Source organism: Tetrao urogallus (assembly GCF_951394365.1).
Source record: "Tetrao urogallus genome assembly, chromosome: 16".
NCBI classification, from domain to species: domain Eukaryota; kingdom Metazoa; phylum Chordata; class Aves; order Galliformes; family Phasianidae; genus Tetrao; species Tetrao urogallus.
This window is the reverse complement of record NC_136829.1, coordinates 14,386,688-14,407,086: the sequence shown is the minus strand read 5'-3', so window position 1 is coordinate 14,407,086 and position 20,399 is coordinate 14,386,688. Positions and strand designations below refer to the sequence as shown.

The 20,399-nt window shown below is 46.0% G+C and overlaps 3 protein-coding genes across 3 annotated transcripts; 2 read left to right on the top strand and 1 right to left on the bottom strand.

The window, feature by feature from the left end:
- Positions 1-993: 993 nt before the first annotated feature.
- Positions 994-4,366, bottom strand: SPATA2 (spermatogenesis associated 2; the record flags this gene model as incomplete). The annotated part of the gene is made up of 2 exons (XM_079543275.1): positions 994-2,247; positions 4,049-4,366. 2 exons carry the CDS (start codon positions 4,364-4,366, stop codon positions 994-996), a joined length of 1,572 nt encoding a protein of 523 aa, XP_079399401.1.
- A 2,513-nt stretch (positions 4,367-6,879) lies between these two features.
- Positions 6,880-10,133, top strand: RNF114 (ring finger protein 114; the record flags this gene model as incomplete). Its single annotated transcript, XM_079543349.1, has 6 exons — positions 6,880-7,010; positions 7,169-7,319; positions 7,905-8,011; positions 8,809-8,923; positions 9,738-9,845; positions 10,068-10,133. 6 exons carry the CDS (start codon positions 6,880-6,882, stop codon positions 10,131-10,133), a joined length of 678 nt encoding a protein of 225 aa, XP_079399475.1.
- A 4,137-nt stretch (positions 10,134-14,270) lies between these two features.
- SNAI1 (snail family transcriptional repressor 1) lies at positions 14,271-16,659 on the top strand (the record flags this gene model as incomplete). Its single annotated transcript, XM_079543612.1, has 3 exons — positions 14,271-14,349; positions 15,031-15,540; positions 16,478-16,659. The coding sequence occupies 3 exons, from the start codon at positions 14,271-14,273 to the stop codon at positions 16,657-16,659; spliced, it is 771 nt and encodes a 256-aa protein (XP_079399738.1).
- Positions 16,660-20,399: the final 3,740 nt, after the last annotated feature.

Sequence of the window (20,399 nt, the reverse complement as noted above, 5' to 3'; positions counted from 1 at the left end):
GCTGGATTTAAAAAAACTGATCAGAGTAAATAATGTCAGCCTGCCACAGCAACTACAACAAGCTATGAAATACAGTACAAGTAGAAACAAAAAGTCACCTGAACAAATAACCCAGAGAGACTTAGTAGTTATAATGATTTTACCACCTTTAAGAACTCAACATATTAAATATTTATTAAAAATAAACTGTTTCCAAATTACCTGTTTACAGTACAAAGAACAGTACGTAATATATGTGCAACAGAAAGTAAGAGTACTCATCAGGAAGGACAACACTAGGCAAAATTTAAGTGACACGAATACAAGTTCACCTTTTTAAAATGCGGAACAGCAAAAAAAAAAAAAGCAGGATGATATTGGCAACACGAGAAAATAAAGCACATATTGTTCAGATTCAGATTATATAAGTTCAAAACAAACAACTGGGACATAAGGAGAGAAGGAAGAAACGAAGATAAGAGATGCTGTGGAGTTTGATTTTGGAGATCAACAAAAGGCAGGTGTTTTGAAAAATAGTCCTTGTTGGCAAAACAAGCTATTCACATGTTTCTTGCACATTTGAGAGTCATACTTTACCAAAAAACGGCAGTAGTTTAACACCCACAGAAAATGTGAATCTTAATTCTCAGAGCCTCACGTAGCTTCATTTGGGCAAAGAGAAGACTAAAATGGTGTGAAATGCGTGATGTCACTTTTCCATAATGCAACAGCTGCCAAGATATATATACTTTTTTTTTTAAAAAGTGCTCTTCTCCCTCACTTAAATTGAGAATTAATTATGATTTAGGAGTTACCTAAATAATAGCAGCATGAAATCATATATCTGCAGCATTTATTAAGCCACAAAAATCAAGAACTGGCACCTGATCACTGAACCATGTTCCAAATATTTGGGCATGTCAATTTTGTAAGAGGTCAGTGTTTTACTTCTCATCAGTGGCATCAGAACATTAAGTAGCCCTTTCCCTTCCCCCCAAAATGGACCAATCAAATCTACCTATAAACAACATGGGACAGTTGGGTTGATTTATAGTTTAACTGATTGTTAGGCATGAATCTGTGAAGCTCGCTTTTCCTACAGCAGGGATCATAGTAGTAAGCATTGAGGCAAGTGTCACATGAGACTTTTGAACAAAACATGCAAGTATTTGCAGCTCCAGATCGGTTACAAAAGCCACAGCGTGAGGTGCTCGCAGGTTTGGATTTTGAACTGAATTGAGAAGCTCTCTCTTGACTTTGAGTCTGTGATGTGTACTGAGGTTTCTCTCTTAAAGCAGAGGCAGGAGATAAGCCATCATTTGGAAGTGGTTTGATGGAATAGGTGCTCTGTTTCACTACTGGGTAGTCCTGCCTGGAGTTGAACAGATTGTCACACTTCTGGCAAACAGAAGCCCCACAAGGTACGCCACAGTTTTGGCACTTGAGGGAAGCTGTCTCTTTGGCTAGGTGGGCGCGTTTGTGGTAAACAGGGTTGGCATCATTTTTTAACAGCCACACATCAGGCTTAATAGCTTCCTGCCTTTTAAAATTTAACATACTTCTAGTATCAGGATCAGTATAGATATCTAAGTCCTCTTGAGCAGAAAAATAGGAGCTGTAAGGGACATTTGTTCTCAACATGCCATTAGGATGAGATGAAGTTGGCAAGAATTCATCTGAACATGCATGTGGTGAGCTTGACATTGTCAGAAGAGAGGGTGATGGACGAATAATTTCATCTTTGATGTCATCTTCCACATCAACTAAGATTGGCTCTTTCCTGAGACTCAATGAGCTCATCAATGGTGGTTTCTTATTTTCCCAATAATTGTCATATGTGTCTACTGATTTAGAAGCCTTGCTCACTTTTGGCTTGAAATAATCCTTAGAGGCCCGTTCACTTGCTGATTTCTGAAGTACCATTCGTGCCATGGAAGTATTTAAGCTTTCTTTACATTCTGCCCGCCGTTTCATAGCTTCTGAGCAGCCTCTAGTATCTTCGTTGCTATTTTTTCGTTCATTTATGACATCGATCTCCAAATAGCCTTTATCTTTCACTTGCAAATGAATTTCAAGAAGCTGCTCACATTCCACTTTGGCCAAAAAGAGTTCAAATGAAACCATTTTCACTTGAATAGCATCAATCTGCTCTTTGAGCTTATACATTGTTCCCACTTCTTGGACATAGCCCATGTAGTTCAGAATCTGCCTTACATCATCTTCAGTGAGGGCAGACTTTACATAATATACAAAGGGTCCCGTGTAGGTCTAAGGAGGTGGGGGGAATAAAAGGAAAACTAGGTTACAAATTCAGCGGAAGACTAGATTTTCAGAAAATTCAGTGACAGATACTATAGAATTAAATAGAATATTACAGAGAAGACATGCAACTCCCACGGTAAGATGAACTCCATTTCTGTAGCCCTCCTGTTTCAGCAGATGGAAATTCTGCTTGAAGCAAGTTCCAAATAGGAGAATTTTCATTCCAGTTGAAGTTCTGATTAGCATGGTATCCTTGTTGGGTTAAATCATTACTGTGTACAATGACACTAACTTTTATACGCACCAGACATGTGTTTGTAAGTCTAACGCTAAAGCAAAAAAGGGCAGAGGTTTCATATATTCCTCGTGGACAAGAAGCAGCTGAATATAACAGGAAGATGGTATTACTGCAAAAGCACTAAAGTCTTCTTCAATGCATATTTAACTACATTCAGGGGCACTTTATTTTGTGGAGAGTAAGGTGTACAATTACTACACAACTCCAATGCTTGTTTTCTTTAGTATTAGGTCAAGAGCTTCCAATAACAAAGCCCCAAAACAATTGTGATTTTGATTAAGTTGCAGTTCCCTTGGCATCTGGCATACCTGAAGTATACTCTTAACACAGGCCAAATTGCTTCTGACTGCAGAGAGGAATGCCTTGGCCATTGTATATTTGTCCAGAACAAGAAGTGGATCCACAGCACACAACCAAAGCCAATATTAGCAGTGCACTTAGAGATATCCTGGATGGATCAGCAAGCATTCCATAGGCCAGAACTTAAGTGTAGTGACACGGATACACTGAGAGATCTAGTATGAAGTAATGGTCTTCCCTTAGGAGAAAGACTCTCAATCATCCCTGCCCGTAGCAGGGAGGCTAGAACTTTAGATCTTTAAGGTCTCTTTTAACCCAAACCACCCTATGATTCTATGAAATGCACCATTCACGTTAAAATTCTCTCTGCTAAATTGCAAAATACTGTCTATTAAGAAAAACAAAACAAAACAAAAGCCCATCACTAGCACACACAACCTGCAAAAGACTTCAGACATACACCAGAAATGTTGTTTCTACCCAAGTCTCAGAAACATTCAAGTCACCTGCAGCGCTTGTTGTTGAAATGCTACAGCAGCTTTGAATAGGAAAATAGGGATAACAAAAAATAAAACTGAAAACTGACAGCAGACATCTTATTAGCAGACTTGCAGTACTCAAGTCAAGCAACACACAAGTTTATACTTTTCACTGTGAGGTCATAGTATAGATGAATAATTTGAAAGTGCATTAGAATCAAAATTTCATGATTCAAAATTACAAGCAAGTAAAATACATTCTAGAGGCAACTATTTCAGTGAATCCTTCAACATCATCACATAACTTATGGGAACCTCAGCAAAGCACCTGCTTAAAACCACACATTGATCACTAGTACTTGTGCTACAGTAATAGCGGACGTAAAATAAAAGGCTATGAACTTAAACACAATTTAATTACTCACTGATGTTAAAGCACCTCCAAGCAGAAATTAAGCACATTAGGAGAAAAGGCGAACAAAAACCTTAAATAAGCTCTTCCCGTATTTTATGGTTATTTTAGAAATGCATACAGTATTTGTACTTCTCTTGAGCAGTCTCACCATCACACACTTCATGTACTTCACCTCTGGTGGTTTCTATTTACCAGCTGTATATAGCCACATTATCAATCATTCTAACATATAGGAAAAAAAGTTGTCATAAGCTAAATGCATGACATGTTTAAAAAAAAAAAAATAAATTATGTCTTCAAATATAAATGTCTTACCTTAATATGTTTGAACTCCTTTTTCCAGGGATATAGAAAGAGATTAATTCCAAGAGTCTCAAGCATGCTGAATGCATTATGCAGAGAATGTAAACTTGAGGATTTCAGAGATCTCAGTGAGTTTTCAGCCATCTCATAAAATTTTATCAACCGGAATCTATAAAAGGGATCAATTTTGGGAAGGCAAAATAAGGCTGATGCTGCCACTCGCAAATATTCATCATTAATAGGAGGCTGTTTGCTGTCAGAGACACTCAGTTTGCATTCATGGAACTGTACATACTTTCTAAATAAATCGTCTTTATATTTTGTATCCATTGAAATCAGTTTTTGTCTCAGGCCTGGGAAGCTACTTTGTCTCTTTCATGGTTATTGGGCAGTCGGTTGATAATCTGGTATTAAGAATCTTCGGAAATGGCAACTCTTCTGGAATAAAAATTGAAAACAAAGACAAGTCATCACAGTTGCATAAGTCCCAGATATCCACAGCACCTATTTACTTCACAGGATTCTATAAAATGGTTCACAGCAGAGTAGCCCCCAAAACAACCTCTCAACCTCCCTGGGTTTCTGAAAAAGCACATGCATCAACAGGAATACTAGTGTCCTGCTTTCCCATTATTCTATTCTTTGTTTTCAATTTATCTGAATATAACAGAACACAGCAAACCTAAATCAAACAAGGCACTAGGAATTTGATAAAAGAAAGTCCACGTAGGCTCATATCCACATTGAGGATTCCTTGGGTTAGGGAACCATGGCCAAAGTAACTCGTAACTACAGACTGAAAGGGAAAGCATAAGCTTTCACGATCTTGTTTTATTTTACTGTTTTAGATCAACCAACTTACACAATCATGATTTTAATCAGATATTGTGATTTATTTCGTATGTACTAATAATTATTCCCACACTACACAGAAATAACTGATGCCAAAACAAGCCTCTCCATGTTAATTCCCCAAAGCCAAGTAACGAGGAGTTTAGCAGACTATCTTGACAACCTGAAGAACTTGTGATTAAAAAGTAAACCACGGTCTTTGTGTTTTATGAGAGTACAATCTAGCACTTCTCAACTGCGAATCAAAATGGAGAGAGATAAAGCATTAATTCAGCTGCAGAGACACTGAAGCAACACTTCAAAAAGCACTTTCTATTAATTCCAGCTGCTGGGATATTGATCAATGCCACCATACGCTCCTGTTAAAATGCAAATCGCCAATAAGGTCAAAATTAAGTCCATAAGAGTAACCATTACACAGACAAGGGGGAAAAAAAAAGCCACAAAAAAGCCACATGCCACAGGAGGCCAAGAAAAGCAAGCAAGCCAATAGCTTAACAGCTAATGTTACTTGAGAAAAGGATGTGCTTAATGACCACGGCATGAGAAAAGTTCACTGTTTTAACTTCTGCTTAAAGGCATACAGCTCATTGCTCCCCCAGTCAGAATTTGCACTAATGTCAAAAGAAGAAGCCGTGAATTGCAGTGTCCAGTTCTCAATCTGCATCTTAGTGTTAGGAAGAGAGAAGAAAAAACATAATTTAGCCCTCTCCACAAAGAGTTTGCTCTTCCCTCTCACTCCTTTTCTCAGGCTGGACAAGATCAAGTTAATACACAAAACTAACCTAATTACTTATACTTAGCAAGAAGAGCTCAGTCTGATTTGTACATTAGTAACATACCCTTTGGAGAAACAATGGCTTAGGCAGGTAAGAAGTTGGATCAAGTATTAACATTCTTCCATGTACAGCATTAATAACTGCCTAACAAAAGAGCTCCACATGAAAGCTCAGGATTAAAAAAGTGTCTACACGAAAGGACTTCAGCAAGACCCCATAAACTGTGATATTCACAACCATCATCAGCCCCAGCTCTGACTTGATGTTTATATGTATGCCAGAGCTCAGGCAACTGAGAGCAAGAAAATCAAGGCAGCCCCTGCAGGGTTCCTCCTCTACTCACACACACATACAGCTATCCCAGAAGCAAAAGCTCCTGGGAAAAACACCATAGGCCCCCTTATTGCCATCAACACCAATAACATCAGAGATCTAAGGCTTTCACCAAGCGCTTGAAAATAGAAATAGTACTAATAAAAAGCTAACCGGAGTCCAAGAACGATCCAAAGAACTAAGAGCACACACAAAGTCCACCACCAAACGCAGGACAAGCACCAAACTCAGCACACGCGAGCACTTTTCCTCCTAGCACCCACCTGCTGCAAACCTTCCTCCAGCCAGGACACCGAGGGCAGCCGCGGAGAACAGAGCGGCCCAGCACCGTCGGACCGCCGCCCTCAGCGGGCGGGCGCGGCCCTAGCCTGGCACCGAACCCTCGGCAGCCCCGCGGGACCGCCTCCTACCGCTGAAGGTCACGGCACCGCATTCCGCGGGCCGCGCCTGCCCCTCACCGCTCTGGGGCCCACCGTCGCTCAGCCGGAAGCATCCGGTGACCCGGATGCAGGTGAGGAGCCCACTAGACACTGCGCCTACACCGTCCCAGCGGCAAACAGCCCCAAGAAGGGCTTACCAGCAGAGGTGCGGGCAACTCCAGCCTCAGGGCACGACCCGCGAGCTGCGGACAGTGTGAGCGGCAGGAGGCAGCTGACAGCGGCGCCCCGGAAGTAGATGGTGGAGGGCAGAAAGGCACCACCTCCTCTCGTGAAAGGCACTTCCGGTGCGTGACGTCAGACGGCTGAGGGGCGGGGTCGTCGCGTGGCCCCTCCTCCCGGTGGCAGGTCACACCCCGCAGCGCCCGAGCGCTCCCCAGCGCCAGGCGTTGGGGTGGGGCTGCGGTTGCGTAGGAGCCACTTCCTAGTTGGCGGCGGGAAGATGGCGGTGGCGGGTGGCGGGGATGGTGGTTTGCGCTCCCCTGAGCCCTGGCCAGACCTGCTGGCGCGCCTCACCTGCCCTGTGTGCCTTGAGGTGTTCGACAGTCCCGTCCGGGTGCCCTGCGGACACGTGTGAGCGGCCTAAGGAGGAGTGCGGGCGAGGAGGGAGGCCGCGCGGGGCCCTCTCGGCCCGTAGGACTGCGGGCAGCGCACGGGACCGCCGCTCCGTACCGCACGGGAAAAGCGCGGAGACCCTGGGCTGTTCTCATTGTGTCCTTGTCCCGGCGTAGGTTCTGCACGCCGTGTCTGCAGGAGTGCCTGAAGCCGAAGAAGCCTGTGTGTGGTGTGTGCCGCGGCGCGCTGACAGCCGGCAGCAGGGCGCTGGACCTGGAGCAGCTGATAGAGAGCACCGAGACTGCCTGCAGCGGCTGCGGCAAGAAGGTGGGACCCGGCGAAGAGCTGGGAGGGCTGAGGCGGGTGCGATGTGCTGTAACTGCGCCCCGCGGGGATGCGGATCCTGTTCTGTTTTCTATAGGTTCTTCAAAGCTTCCCAAAGCATTTGGTTTGGTAGCCACTACTGAGGTGTTGCATTAATTTCACTATTTCTGGATAGTGCTGTTTTCATCGTTGCGGCTGATAGATAGCTGTAGTACCTTGATTATCAATTGTTAAGTCCTACTAATGAAAGTTCAAATTAAGAAAGTTTGTATTTAAACCTATGTCACAGTATGTACAGAAAGCTAAATTATTTCCCATGTCATCTCTTCTCAGTAACAACATAAGCTGGCTTCGTATAAGAATATTTTCTGGTACTGGAGTATAGGTGAAGATAAGTACAATGGAACAGTGTTGTATTTGTAAAATATTACAGGCAGCAGTTATACATTAACTAATTTGTAACCTCAAAGCTTTCCAGCTCACCAGCTGAAATACGTATTTCTTCCTGCTGTAGCACTGGCTGCAGAAGACTTTGTGTGTAGTCCTGCTGCAAATAGTGTAACTGCTGTGTGATTGTTGTCTAAGCAGATGTTCCTCTCAAAGATGCGCAGCCATGCAGCCTCCTGTTCAAAGTACCAGAATTACATAATGGAAGGTGTGAAAGCTGTAACTAAAGAACCACTTCACAACACCAGGTAAGTAGCTCTTCTCTGGAAATACTCATACTTAGGATCACAAAAAGAGGACTATTACCAAATAATCCATACAAAATCTCAAATTTGATTCCACTTCTGAGAAGAGGCCTTTTATGTAAACAAACAAAAGGACAAAACAAAGCCAACACTGTGTTATGGCGTTTCGTGCAAACTATAATTTTGCTGTAAAAGCAGACTTTCCGTCATTCCTTAGTTTGTTTATTAACATTTCACGCTGTAAGAATACGCCACAGTCCTGCAACTGAGAGCACCTAAGCAAACTATTCTCCTTCTCTATGCAGTCTTTGCACAAGACAAGATTGGAGTACTTGATACGAGCAGCTCCTTATTTAATAATAGCTGTCTTTCTGTCTCTTGATTGTAGTAACTTATAACAAAGGGAATGTGGAGCTGACTGCATCACACTGATCGGCATTTTAGCGTTCTGGGTGATTGATACCCTGTGCGTTTAAAAACGTAAAAACTATAAGAAGGTGATAAATGGCATTTATAACATTTTTTGAAGACATACCTTTGTGTAGAAGTTTATGATGTGAAGATTTACATAAGATGTCAATAAGAATTTAAAAGATGATTCTTTAAATTTGTTTGTCTTGATTGCATGGAATAAAATTACTGTTTTGAATAATTTTTATTCTTAGTCGCTAGTAAGATAACTTCCAGGTAGGAAATTCAAAGCCTTTTATACTGTTCTAAAAAGATAGATTTTTTTTTTTTTTGGTGCTTTTAACTTAACTAATATGACAACATATCTCATCTTTTTCCCCCTGAACCAGGAACTTCCCAAATCGCTTTACCTTTCCTTGTCCGTACTGCAGTGAGAAAAACTTTGATCAAGAAGGACTAGTTGAACACTGCAAAACATTGCACAGCATGGATGCAAGACAAGTGGTAATAAAAAGTCTTGGTGCAAGAATTGCAATGAAGTCTAGTCTTAAATACCCTTGAAACAATGAATTAGAGACTTACTGCTTGAAGTTAAGTACGTATTTATACTTGCTTCTATTAAAGTCAATTTACATCTACTTCACATCCACCTCATATTTGAAAAACGGTAGGCATTCAAAGTACTTTAGGCACAGTAACAGGGATAAAATTAATGCAATGTATTAAAAAAAAAAAAAGCATTAATTTCCCCTCTGCTATTTTCAGCAATAAAATATTATAAACTATTGTGAATATTGATTGGGGAAAAAAAAAAGTATCTATTTTTGGTAGTTTTTATCTCCAAATTATACTCCAAATTATACTCCATTTTCTATAAAAAGGTATTGCAAAACTTGGAACTGAATTGGAAACCTTCATTTGTTTTTAAAGTTCTTAGGAATGTGGAATTTATTTAGGAAAAAAAAAAAATCTTGGGGAGAAGTGATCTTTGTGAAGATGATCAAGAAAACTTCTTTGTTATTGATTAATGGAGTTTGAGATCTTCTGAGGCAAACAGCAGTGATTGATTCTCATCAGCAGTATGTAGAGAGAAGAATAAACCATTCTCATTCAGAGGCATAGGAAATTAATTTAAATAAAAGCCTCTGTTAAACCTGAATGTTGAATGGCCCAGTAAAATGTTTGACATCACTTTTCTTAGAGAGTAGTGATTGTTACAAATCTCAGACTTCAGTCACTGTCTCTTCTGCCCTTCATAGTATAAATGTTAACACGTTTAACTGTTGGGGCCTAACTGACTTTTAATTTTTTCTTCAAGGTTTGCCCAATTTGTGCCTCAATGCCATGGGGAGATCCAAATTACAGGAGTGCTAACTTCATGGAGCACCTTCAAAGACGACACCGGTTTTCATATGATACTTTTGTGGTATGTGTTTTCTCACCCTTGGAGTACATGAGCCTGACGACTCTTAAAACAACTTTTTACATAGTCACTACTATGAAATCCAATTTATGCAGATGGTATCATGAGACAAATTGGATTATTGGCAAGTTAGAAGATGAGGCAGCTGTTTTCTGTTTTTATTTTGTGTTAGATTAACCACCATGGCTGTTGCAGTAAAAGAATTTCTGTACCTTTTGTTCATAGGATTATGATGCTGATGAAGATGATATGATGGCACAGGTTTTGATGCGTTCTTTGCGGGATAAATAAAATTTAAAAATGTGAAAGACTAAGTGTCAAACCAAGCTTCCATGGGGGGGAAGCGCCCAGCATCCTTGCACTTCACCCTGTACATCCCAAGATGAGCTCAGGCATCCAGAAATATGGAAGACTTTTTAATCTGTCTTGGTTTCCAATTCGTTTGATATGTTTGTATCATTGGGTCTTCTGTTAACCACGTAAGTTTAATTTTCTTATTTGCTTCACACAAAGCTCAATTAGAAGTCTCCTCCATGCTGACTTACTTCCCTTCACCTATGCCTGTTTTCTGATGAGTTATTTTTTCCAGTTGTGTTCATTTGACTCTAAATGCAGAAATATTCCAGACTGAATGGTCCAAACTAGTTGGACCTCCTAATGTTGTTTACATTTCTTAAGTGATAGTATAAGAGGTGTATTGGTATGTATTTTTCTTAAGTGCGACCTCTAGGTGCTAGTTGTAACTGTCAGATCAGTTCTTATTCAAAGTGGCCTCTGCCTGTGATTTCATGTTTAGCAGTATTTGAACTCTTACAGGCGTTCTCTCAGTTACATGGAAAACAAGTTTTTAGTATGAGTCTTCAAACTACAGTTTTTCTTAGTAGATGTTTGCAGCTAGGTAAGAAACTAGTTCAAAGTATTTTAGTTCTACTCCTGATTATTATTTTGTTCCACACTTTGACCATAATTTCAAGCCTAGAAAATAGATCTTTTGTGTTAGTTCAGTTGCTAAAGCAAATATCAATCATATCTGCTGACTTGGTGATTCAATTAGTGTTTTCAGAAATTGGTTTTCTAGGCTTCTTAAGCATTATGCTCATAAGAGAGTTCAGAAAAAAAATCAGTATCTCCACCTTCTATGAAAATTTTTGTTTAAATGTATTTATTTTTAATTGTTCCATCTCTCACGGCAAACTGGAAGCAAAACTTAGATTCCATGGCACTTGCACAGCTCTACTTTTCCGCATCACAGATTTTAAGAAGTATTTTGAATTTACGTTCTTCATTTAAATGTTGCTAAAGCTATGCTTAGATTGTGTTTTCCATGTATTATATATATAGTATGCAGGTATAGCTTTCAAAGAGAAAGTAAAATATAAACAAGAAAGCAGGATGACTGTTCCCTTACATGGAAAACGGATACTTGATATTCAATTATACACTTTCACTATAGAGCTTCCTTTTAACACTTTAACTGCACAATCATGATGCTGAGATCTAGCCATCTGAGACACCTGAGCAGAAGCTGTAAACCAGAGTAGTGTAATTCAACTTGGCATACTTAATTGGAGCAGTGGACCTGTACCACCACAGAATAGAGTACTAATTAGTTTCTTTCACAAATAATATCTTCATACCCTGCAGACACAGCATAGCCTTACCCTTATTAAATGTACCCCAGCTAAAATCTCTTGACTAAACTTTGTGTTCAGCAAGACCTCTAACATATTTAGCTTGTTTTTAGTATGTTTTCCCAAACTTGGAATAGGCTACTTATAGACTCAGCCTTAAGTATCTGCTTGGTGAACGGAATTTCAGTCTTAGCAAAAATACTCATGGCACTGTGGGAAAAAGTACTTTGTTTTGGAGTTGGTTATTTCTAACGCTTGATCTGTGAAAAGGTGACCATGTTGGTGGTTGAGTGGAGATTTCTAGGTTCTGGCTAGGATGGAGTTTTGTGGTGCAAATTGACCTAAATCTAGATTTCTGCTGCTATTTGAAGTGCACTTCCATGCAATTTAGATTAAATGTTTAAGGAGCAGTTAGAAGCTTCTGAGCAATTACTTTGTGTTTTTTGAATTTTGAAGACAAGTTATAAATAAAGTTCATTTAATTTATAAAATTCTATCTTCATGTCAGCTTCTGTCATTTCTTCCTCATGATCTGTACACTTTGTTTCACATCTCTCCAAAACAGTTCTTAATGCTATGTAGAGCTCCAGGGAGCATGCCAGAAACTGGGAAAGAAACAGACAGACTTCAGCTTTGTTTCCTTTGCCTGTGAAACCGGAAGGTGGGGATTGTCTTGCAGCCCTGAAGGATGAGAAATGTTTTTTCAGGCCTTATGATCATACCTTGTCTGTATGGACCTGCTCATTGACTGTGCATCTTGGCTTTGATTTGCTTCAACTTACAAGGAATTATTTCACACATGGGACAAACGCAAACTGGAAAATGCACACCAGATCTACTTGAATTTTGATTAAATCTGTGAATGAGTAAGGAGTGAAGTTCTGGCACCTCCTAGCTTTTAACAGTGGAATTTATAGCACTGCTATCTGTGCAGTGATAAGCATCCATACAGGCACTCAGAAGTTGAGCTGTAGTTTTCCACTTAAGTGCTGATGAGCTTAGTATCTTTGTGCTGCTGACTTCATCAACTTAACAAGCTTGTTTACAAACGGTGATATGTCTCAGTGGTATTTGCTCATTAATTTGAAGACACTGGTGAGAGACACGTGCTTAACCTTGATTTATCTCATCTGTATGCAGAAACTCATCGTTCCAAAAAAGGATTGTTACAGAACAAGCTAATTCTGGTTTCAGAACCTGGTAAAGTACCACTGCAGGAGAACGAAACGCTGCCAGAAGGGCTGCTACCACCTTGTCAGCAACTGATCTTGCAGCTGCAGCAAGTCCCACTGCTAATGATAATGGCCCACTGCTAGTGATAGTGCAGTCGGGCTGCCTTCAACCTGTGAAATTCCTAGTGTCTAGCACTGGGAATTAGGGAAATCAGCACATAGAAAGGGGTACAGAATGGGCAGAGACAAGCATGTGTTTGAGGGTTTGTTGGTTTTTGTTTTGTTTTTCCTATGAATCTGTCTCTGGTCAAAGACTGGCCTTAATCAGGCAGATAAATTGATGTCAGTATTAAATGCCTAAAGCAATTGGCATAACTTCACCTGGAATTACAGCAGTCGATCCCATCTTGTAAAGGACTGTAATAATGCATTAAGTGTGGGTTAATGCTGGGTACTCCTGGGGCCTGCTTGGCAATAACTGTCCTGAGTCCTCGAAGCAAAGCCCAGCGGATTTATTGCAGGGATTCTGGCAGACATGGATGCTCCCTGGCGAGGTGGGTGTAAGGATTCATCTCTCATGGTCAGAAGTTTGGGGTCTATGCAGGTATTTCTTGCCAGCTCCAGGCAGCCTTCAGAAACTCAGCTGTTGTTTTCAAAGTTGTTTTCTTATGCTTGTTTGCAGCAAAAGACTTGAGAAGATAAAAAGGATTGAGGTAAACGGGGTCAGGAGAATAAAAGTGCTTTGGTTTCTGAAGCAGCCGCAAAGCAGCGCGGTAGCGCGTGAGTGGCAGCCAGCTGAGCGATGGCCTCCTCCCACGATTGTTAGCGCGGTGGCCGTGACTTTTTATCCGAAGAGGCCGTCAGGGAGCACCTTCGGGCACCGCTTCGTGCGGGTCGCGGCTGAGGGCGTCTCCCGCGGTCCGCCCCGGCTGCCGGCAGGGGGAGAACTCGGCCCGCCGGGAGGCGGCGCCAGGCCCGGCTGATCCGGGCTGTCCCCGCCGGCTCCGGCCCTGGGGAGCACATTCACCCTGCTTCGGGGAGAGGCGGGGAGAAGCGCCTGCGGGCAGCCCGCGACGACGACGAGCAGCAAAGGAGGAACGTGGCAGGGCCGGGCCGCGCAGCGCGGGGCTTTGGAGGATTCGCCGACCGCCTCCTCTCGAGACGGGGAGCGGCCGCCCCCGAGCTGCAGCCTCGGGCCGTATTGCCGCGCTTCCCACTTCGGCGTTCGAGGTTGCCGCCGAGCAGGCTGGCGCCGAGCGTGGAGTCGAGACCCCCCCCGGAGAGCTCCGCCCACCCCCCCCCCCCCGCACCCCGGGGTCCGCTGGCAACGCCGGGGAAGTGAAGGCGGCTGTAAGCCCATGAGGACGGAGCGGTGGGGGAGGACCGGGAGGGCTCCGGACCAGAAATCCGAGCTCCGCACCCCTTTCCAGCAGATGCTCCCCAGCCAGGAGCTGCTATGCCCGGTGCCGGCACCTGTAGTCTGCCCGCCCCGCCCGCCTCATTGGCTCTGGGCACGGGGGGCGGCCCCGCACCGCCCTCCTCGCCCCCCTGTACAGCCCGGGCCCATATTAACGGACGCTGAGAGGCGGAGGTTCCGCAGCGGGCGGTGGCGCCGGGCAAGCACGATGCCGCGCTCGTTCCTGGTGAAGAAGCACTTCTCGGCCAGCAAGAAGCCCAACTACAGCGAGTTGGAGAGCCAGACCGGTGCGTGCCGAGCCGAGCCGAGCCGTCTCGCGGGTGCGGGCTGCCCTTCCTGCCGCAGCGGAGCGGTGCGCTGCCCTTCCGCGCGGCTGTGGGATTTTTAGTTCGTTTCTCTGTTACCGCGAGGAGCGTCCCGCGGGGTGGGCGGAGGAGCGGAGCGGCTGCGTAGTGCCCCGGGGTAGGCAGAGACCCTTGGGGTGAGTGGTGACCTTTCCACCGTCCCTCGGTGCCGCGGTGAGCGGGGCGCCTCGCTCTGTGCGGTGATTCCGTGTTGCCCCGGGGTGGGCAGTGAATGCTCCGCAGGGTGGGCTTGGGATTCTTGGGGTCGGTTTGGGGTCCCCGTGTCCCTCTGGCTCCGGGGTGCGTTGGGGCATGGGGTGGCTGTGGGATGCGGTTGAGTCCCTTTGCCTTGGGCTGGGGCGTGGTGTGGGTTCGAGCACCCTGTTCCCGTGGGCGCAGAGCCCACTGTGGGGTGGGTTGAGGTCTCCGTGTACCCCCATTCCCGTTCCCATTCGGGTGAGTTCATCCCGTCCATTTTCAGTGGGACAGACTAGGATTCCTTTGCCCCCCATTCCTAACGTGACAGGTCAGAGTCCCCTTGTTACCAGTGGGGTGGATTGGGGTCCTTACGCCCCTTGTTCTTATGGGGTGAGTGCTCCACTGAGTGCTACCTATTGCCTACAGTGTTTGCTGCCCCGCTGCTGTATGAGACGTGTGCGTTGTCCGTCATCCCTCCACCCGAAGTGCTGGGCCCTGGGGCCTATTACCCGCCGCTGGTGTGGGATGCTGGTCTGCTCTCTAGCCTTTTCCCAGCTGGCCTGGGCACCGAGGCAGAGGCAGCAGGTGGTGCAGCACCAGCCCTGGACCTGACGACACTCTCTAGTGAGGAGGATGAGGGCAAGAGCTCAGGGCCACCCAGCCCAGCCTCAGCCCCTTCTGCTGCTGAGCGGTTCCGCTGTGCCCAGTGCGCCAAGGCCTACTCCACCTTCGCTGGGCTCTCCAAGCACAAGCAATTGCACTGCGATGTTCAGACCAGGAAATCCTTCAGCTGCAAGTACTGCGAGAAGGAGTACGTGAGCCTGGGGGCTCTCAAGATGCACATCCGGAGCCACACGCTGCCCTGTGTCTGCAAGATGTGCGGCAAGGCCTTCTCCCGGCCCTGGTTGCTGCAGGGCCACATCCGCACGCACACTGGTAACAATGCTACTCAGCCCTCCTCCCACCCTTATCGATTCCCTGCTCCTAGCCCAGACCAAACCAGTTGCCAGGCTATTATCTTGGAAGATATGGGCTTCCCAAACTCCCTTGGCACGTCTCTTTAAATGTTCTAGTTGGAACTGACTGTGGAGTAAGTCAGCTTGGGAATGTATGCCTCGAAGCTGGGGCTGTTGTGCTGTGCTGGGATGCTTGGTCCTGTGCAGCTCCATGCTCAGAGACCTGCTGCTCACCACCATGGCCTCTGCCCCAGGGCCACGGCACCTGGCATCACCCGTAGCTCTGCAACTCATGGTCCCAGAGTTACAGGCAGGTGTTGGCAGCTGCCTCATGCACCTGTTGTTGTTTGGGGCCATGCGCAGCTGCAACTCTCCTCATGCCCACAAAGCATCTCTCGAGCATCTTTTGTGGTGCTGTTGGGATGGTGTAATGGTTCCTTGGCACTAATTTCGTACCCTCTCAGAGTACTAAAGATGATGGCTGAAGGAAGCTGGCAAGACTTGATTGTGCTTTCCAAATTGAGCATGCACATTCTTTTCCTCCAAAAGAGTCGAGAGGAATTCAGCCTGGCCAGGGCCTTTCATTGCCTCCAGGAAGGAGAAGGGGGAGTACAGGGTTTGGGGGAGGAAATGGCTGTGCTCAGCCCTAACGCTGTGACACCGTGGCAGGGCCTCGCTGTGCGGGAGCTGCCCTGCTTCTTGCAGATGGTTCTGGCATCAGGGATTTTTTTGAGTAGGAAATTCCCAAACTGGAGGCGTTGCTCGGTGAATGCAGGCCTTCCCGTGCCGCTTTCCATCCCAGTAATGCTGCGAGCACTCCTTCTCACACGATTGCTGGCTAATAAATGGCTTGCTCTTTGATATTCCCCATGTGTTGATGCAGTGGTTAATTGGGAACGTTTCTCTTTGTCTCATAGGTGAAAAGCCTTTTTCCTGTACACATTGCAACCGGGCCTTTGCTGACCGCTCTAATCTGCGCGCCCACCTGCAGACCCATTCAGATGTAAAGAAGTACCAGTGCAAAACCTGCTCCCGGACTTTCTCCCGAATGTCGCTGCTGCACAAGCACGAAGAGACGGGTTGCTCAGGGGCACGCTGAGGACCAGCACTCCTTTCCCGTGCAGATACATGTATCGTACCTAGTGTTTGTAGGAGTTAGTTCCCTCCGTGCTGCCGTTGCCATGCACCTCGGACTGTACGCAGCCACAAGACATGCACGCTCCTCGTCCTGTGCTCCTGTGCAACCCCAAGGCCTGATCCTGCTTCCATCTGGACATCTTTGGGTGCAGGGTGGACTCCCATGAGAGGCATTGTGAGGCCTGGAGCATAGCAGCACCTCGCAGGTGGCACTGCATCCTGGCGTGCCACCAGTGTTGGGCATTGCAGCTGTGTAGCTCTGGGGGTTGCTTTTCTTTTTCTTCTCTTTTTTTCTTTTTTTTTTCTTTTTTTCCCCATAACCACTTGGTAATTTCTAAGAACCAATATTTTCTTTAATGGAAGACGAAGTGTTAACAGAACCTCTTTCCCTCTGTCTCGATTGTATATAAGCTGCAAGTAGAAGGTGTAACTATGCAATAATACAGTATCACATTAGTTGTGAAGCAGCTGCTTCTTCCCAGCACAATGACAATTTGCAATGCCTGCAAGATTAACGGTGTCCATAAAAGGCATTGGTAGCTATTTCAAACAAGAATCCTGTTTACAGAGCAGCTATGCACTCAAGCACCTGTTAATATGACTCTTAACAACTGCTTTTCAAAGAGGACTGTGACTAATAGCCGGCACTTGTCAGCGATACAATGGTGGCCTGTCCAAAGGCTGCCCACCGACAGGTGTGTGCCAGAAGGGCTATTTATGGTTTTTGACAGGTGCCTCCTGAATGCGTCTCTTTGGACATTGTTTTTACAGAATCATAACAAAGAGGATGTTTACGTTTCAAAGGTACACTGGTATTTATATTTTTGTGCCATGATTTTGTACTGATAAAACTTTTATATAATTATATACAGTTTATTGATATTCAATAAAATGGTTAATTTATAATCTGGTTCTGTGTGTGCTTTGGTGAACGCATAGCTGAGCTGAGCACGGTTTGGGGAGTGGGGTGCGGGGCCCCAGTGGTTCTCCTGCTCCTCACGGTGGCTGCAGGTGAACCACAAGTGCTGCTGCACAGCAGGGGCTGTGGCACAGCCGTTTCTTGGGGAAGGAAAAGTTAGGCTGAGTCAGTTCCTGCAGCTGTGTGGGGCTGGGGGGAAGGGGGCAGCTGTGAAGAGACATGAGCAGGTAGAGGGCTGCTGGTGGGACTGCAGTGGGGAGCACCTAGTATGCCTTGAGATTCCCCATGGGAACTAATTCCCCTGGTGCTAGGGACCACCAGGACATAGGCTGGTGACTGGGTGACCCAGCACAGGTGGTGTGGCCATGGGGCTGGCACATCCTGTTGTCACACAGAGCCTTTGGATGGGGCTGTCCCAGGAGGGGTGAGGTGCGCTAAGGACACCCCCGGTGCCCATCTCTGCCATTTTCCACAACAAAACCATTCCTGTGCTCCAGCCCCCTCCCAGAGCTGAGAATGTGGGGCACAGAGCCTCACGACCCTTCGCACTACCTCCCCGTGGGGCTGAGTGTTGGTCCTTTCACCCCCACACGGCCTCGGTGCCATCTCCAGGACATGGCTGCCAGCAGGACGCTGAGCAGCCATCCCCTTGTGCTGGAGGCAGCGCCCGCAGTACTTGTGCCCAGCTCTCAGAGGCTGCGGTGGAGCTCGAAGATACGTGGGGCTGTAAAATGGAGCAGAATTTCTGCTTGGCCCTTCTTTAATTAAGAGATCACCCAGTGTAAATCGACTTTCCCAGTCACATTCAACTCATTACATTATTATTAAGCAGGGCAGGAAGTTTTGGGTTTTGTTCTCGGGTGTGCTTTTTTTCTTCCTTTTCCCAACAGGAAACGGGGGAAGGGCACTAATTACTTTCAGCTTTCCATCCATAAAATCTTGGATTTGCAAAAGCAGCTAAACAGTTTTTAAAAAGACCAATTTGGAGCAAGGGCCACCTGCAGGAGCTTGGAAGGAGGGGTCAGGGGCTGACAACCACGGAGCATGGAGCTACGGGGCCCTTCCTGCAGTCAGGAGGCTACACTGTGAGCTCTGCATATCTTTCACTGGGCCAAATCCTTCTGTTTCTGTTCTCTGGCAGCATGCATCTGGCCATACTATGTGGTCCCCAGTCAGATGTGCCTCGCTGGGGCTGGATGCAGGGAGTCCTGCCAGCCCTGCTTCAGTGGGGTGCGATGAATATTGGTTGGGCAGGCAATGGGGTTTTGGCCAGCCTCCTCCTTAGTTTTGCTACTCCCAGTTTTGCTTTGTCTGGAGGCTGGCTGGGATGCAGTGCTTTCAGAGGAAAGGTGTGAAACAGGTGAAGGACAGCCTGGGCTCCCACCAGCAAATTCTGCTGGCTTTCAAACATGGCCTTAAAACATGGGGGAAAAACGTACCACTGCCTGCTCTGAATCATAAAGGAGAAGCATGCCAGCACTGGGGCTGAGGCTGTGTCTGCCCTGTCTGTCTGCTTTAGTCAGGCTGCCCCTGCTCCAGGGTCCTGCAGCATGGGGCTACCCATGTACCTTGGGATGTGCCTGGATCTGCGACCCCTCTGCATCACAAGGTTTCATGATGAAGAATTGCCCCTGGAACTGGGTGTTGTGATGAGCTGCAATTTTCTATTTCACTTTCAGGAGGAAGCCCTCTGAGCAGCAGCCCCAGCTGAGTGATGTGCAGCAGCAGCAGCAGCAGCAGCATTATCCCTGCCCTCCATCCCTGCCCCTGTCCTACGTGTTCTCCTGGGCAGCATGTGGTAAAGCCAAAGGGTTCATGACAAAGCCTCAGCAGTTTTCCCTGTTATTTCCCCACTCTGTTTTAATGCTACAGGAAATAAATATACCGTAAAGTTGCATCCCATGCAGGTAGAGCTGGCTCCACGCAGCATTTGGTGGCCATGTTGTGCGACCATCTGCAATCCATTATGGTGTCCATGCTTCCAGAGCCGGGATTCAGGCAGCCACTCCTTTATTGGAGCACAGGGCTCAGCCATGCTGGCTCCACACACCCAGCAGGACAACATGCTGCCACCATTGCACGTCTAAACTCCTTCTTTTCATTTCCATGGGCGACCTCTGAACAAGCACGTACAACACTGTGGCTGGTGGAGTCCATTCAAAGGTTAAAGGGAAACCACAAAGTGTGTGTGCTTCTCCAGTTTTCCCCTCTCTCTGACCTAGTGCTGACTTAGGGGTTTTAGGAAAGGCACCGTGGGAGGGGCCAGAGAGTGACCAGAAGTAGGGCAGGACTCCGGGAAAGGCTAATAGTGGAGTCATGGCTGTGTGGCTGGTGTGGATTTGAGGAACGAATAGCAGGAGCTGTGCAGAAGCCAGGACAGTTGAGGGGCAGTCAGCAGGTACCTCAGGTGGCTGGTGATTCCAGGGATGGGTGGTCTTTGCTCTTGCTCCATGCCCACAGAAGGACAACAGGTTCAGGACTGGGAGATCACAGCTTCTCATGTCTGCATGTAAAGGCATAACAGCCTCTGTCCGTTAATTGTTCACAACGATGAGGGCATTCACAAGCAAGTTGCAGGTGTAACTGTTTTTTTTCTGGCTCTGGGCTATTGACATGAGCAATTATATCAAATTAATCTTTAATCAGATGATAAACCAATAGCATGGGGCTGGAAAGGTGCAAGTCTTCCCAGAGAAACAAAGAGTGTGGTGAATGCAAAGAGGGCAGAAGAGCCCTGAATGGGAAGCAAACCCATTGGGTTCTCTGCAGTTTCTTCATCTGAG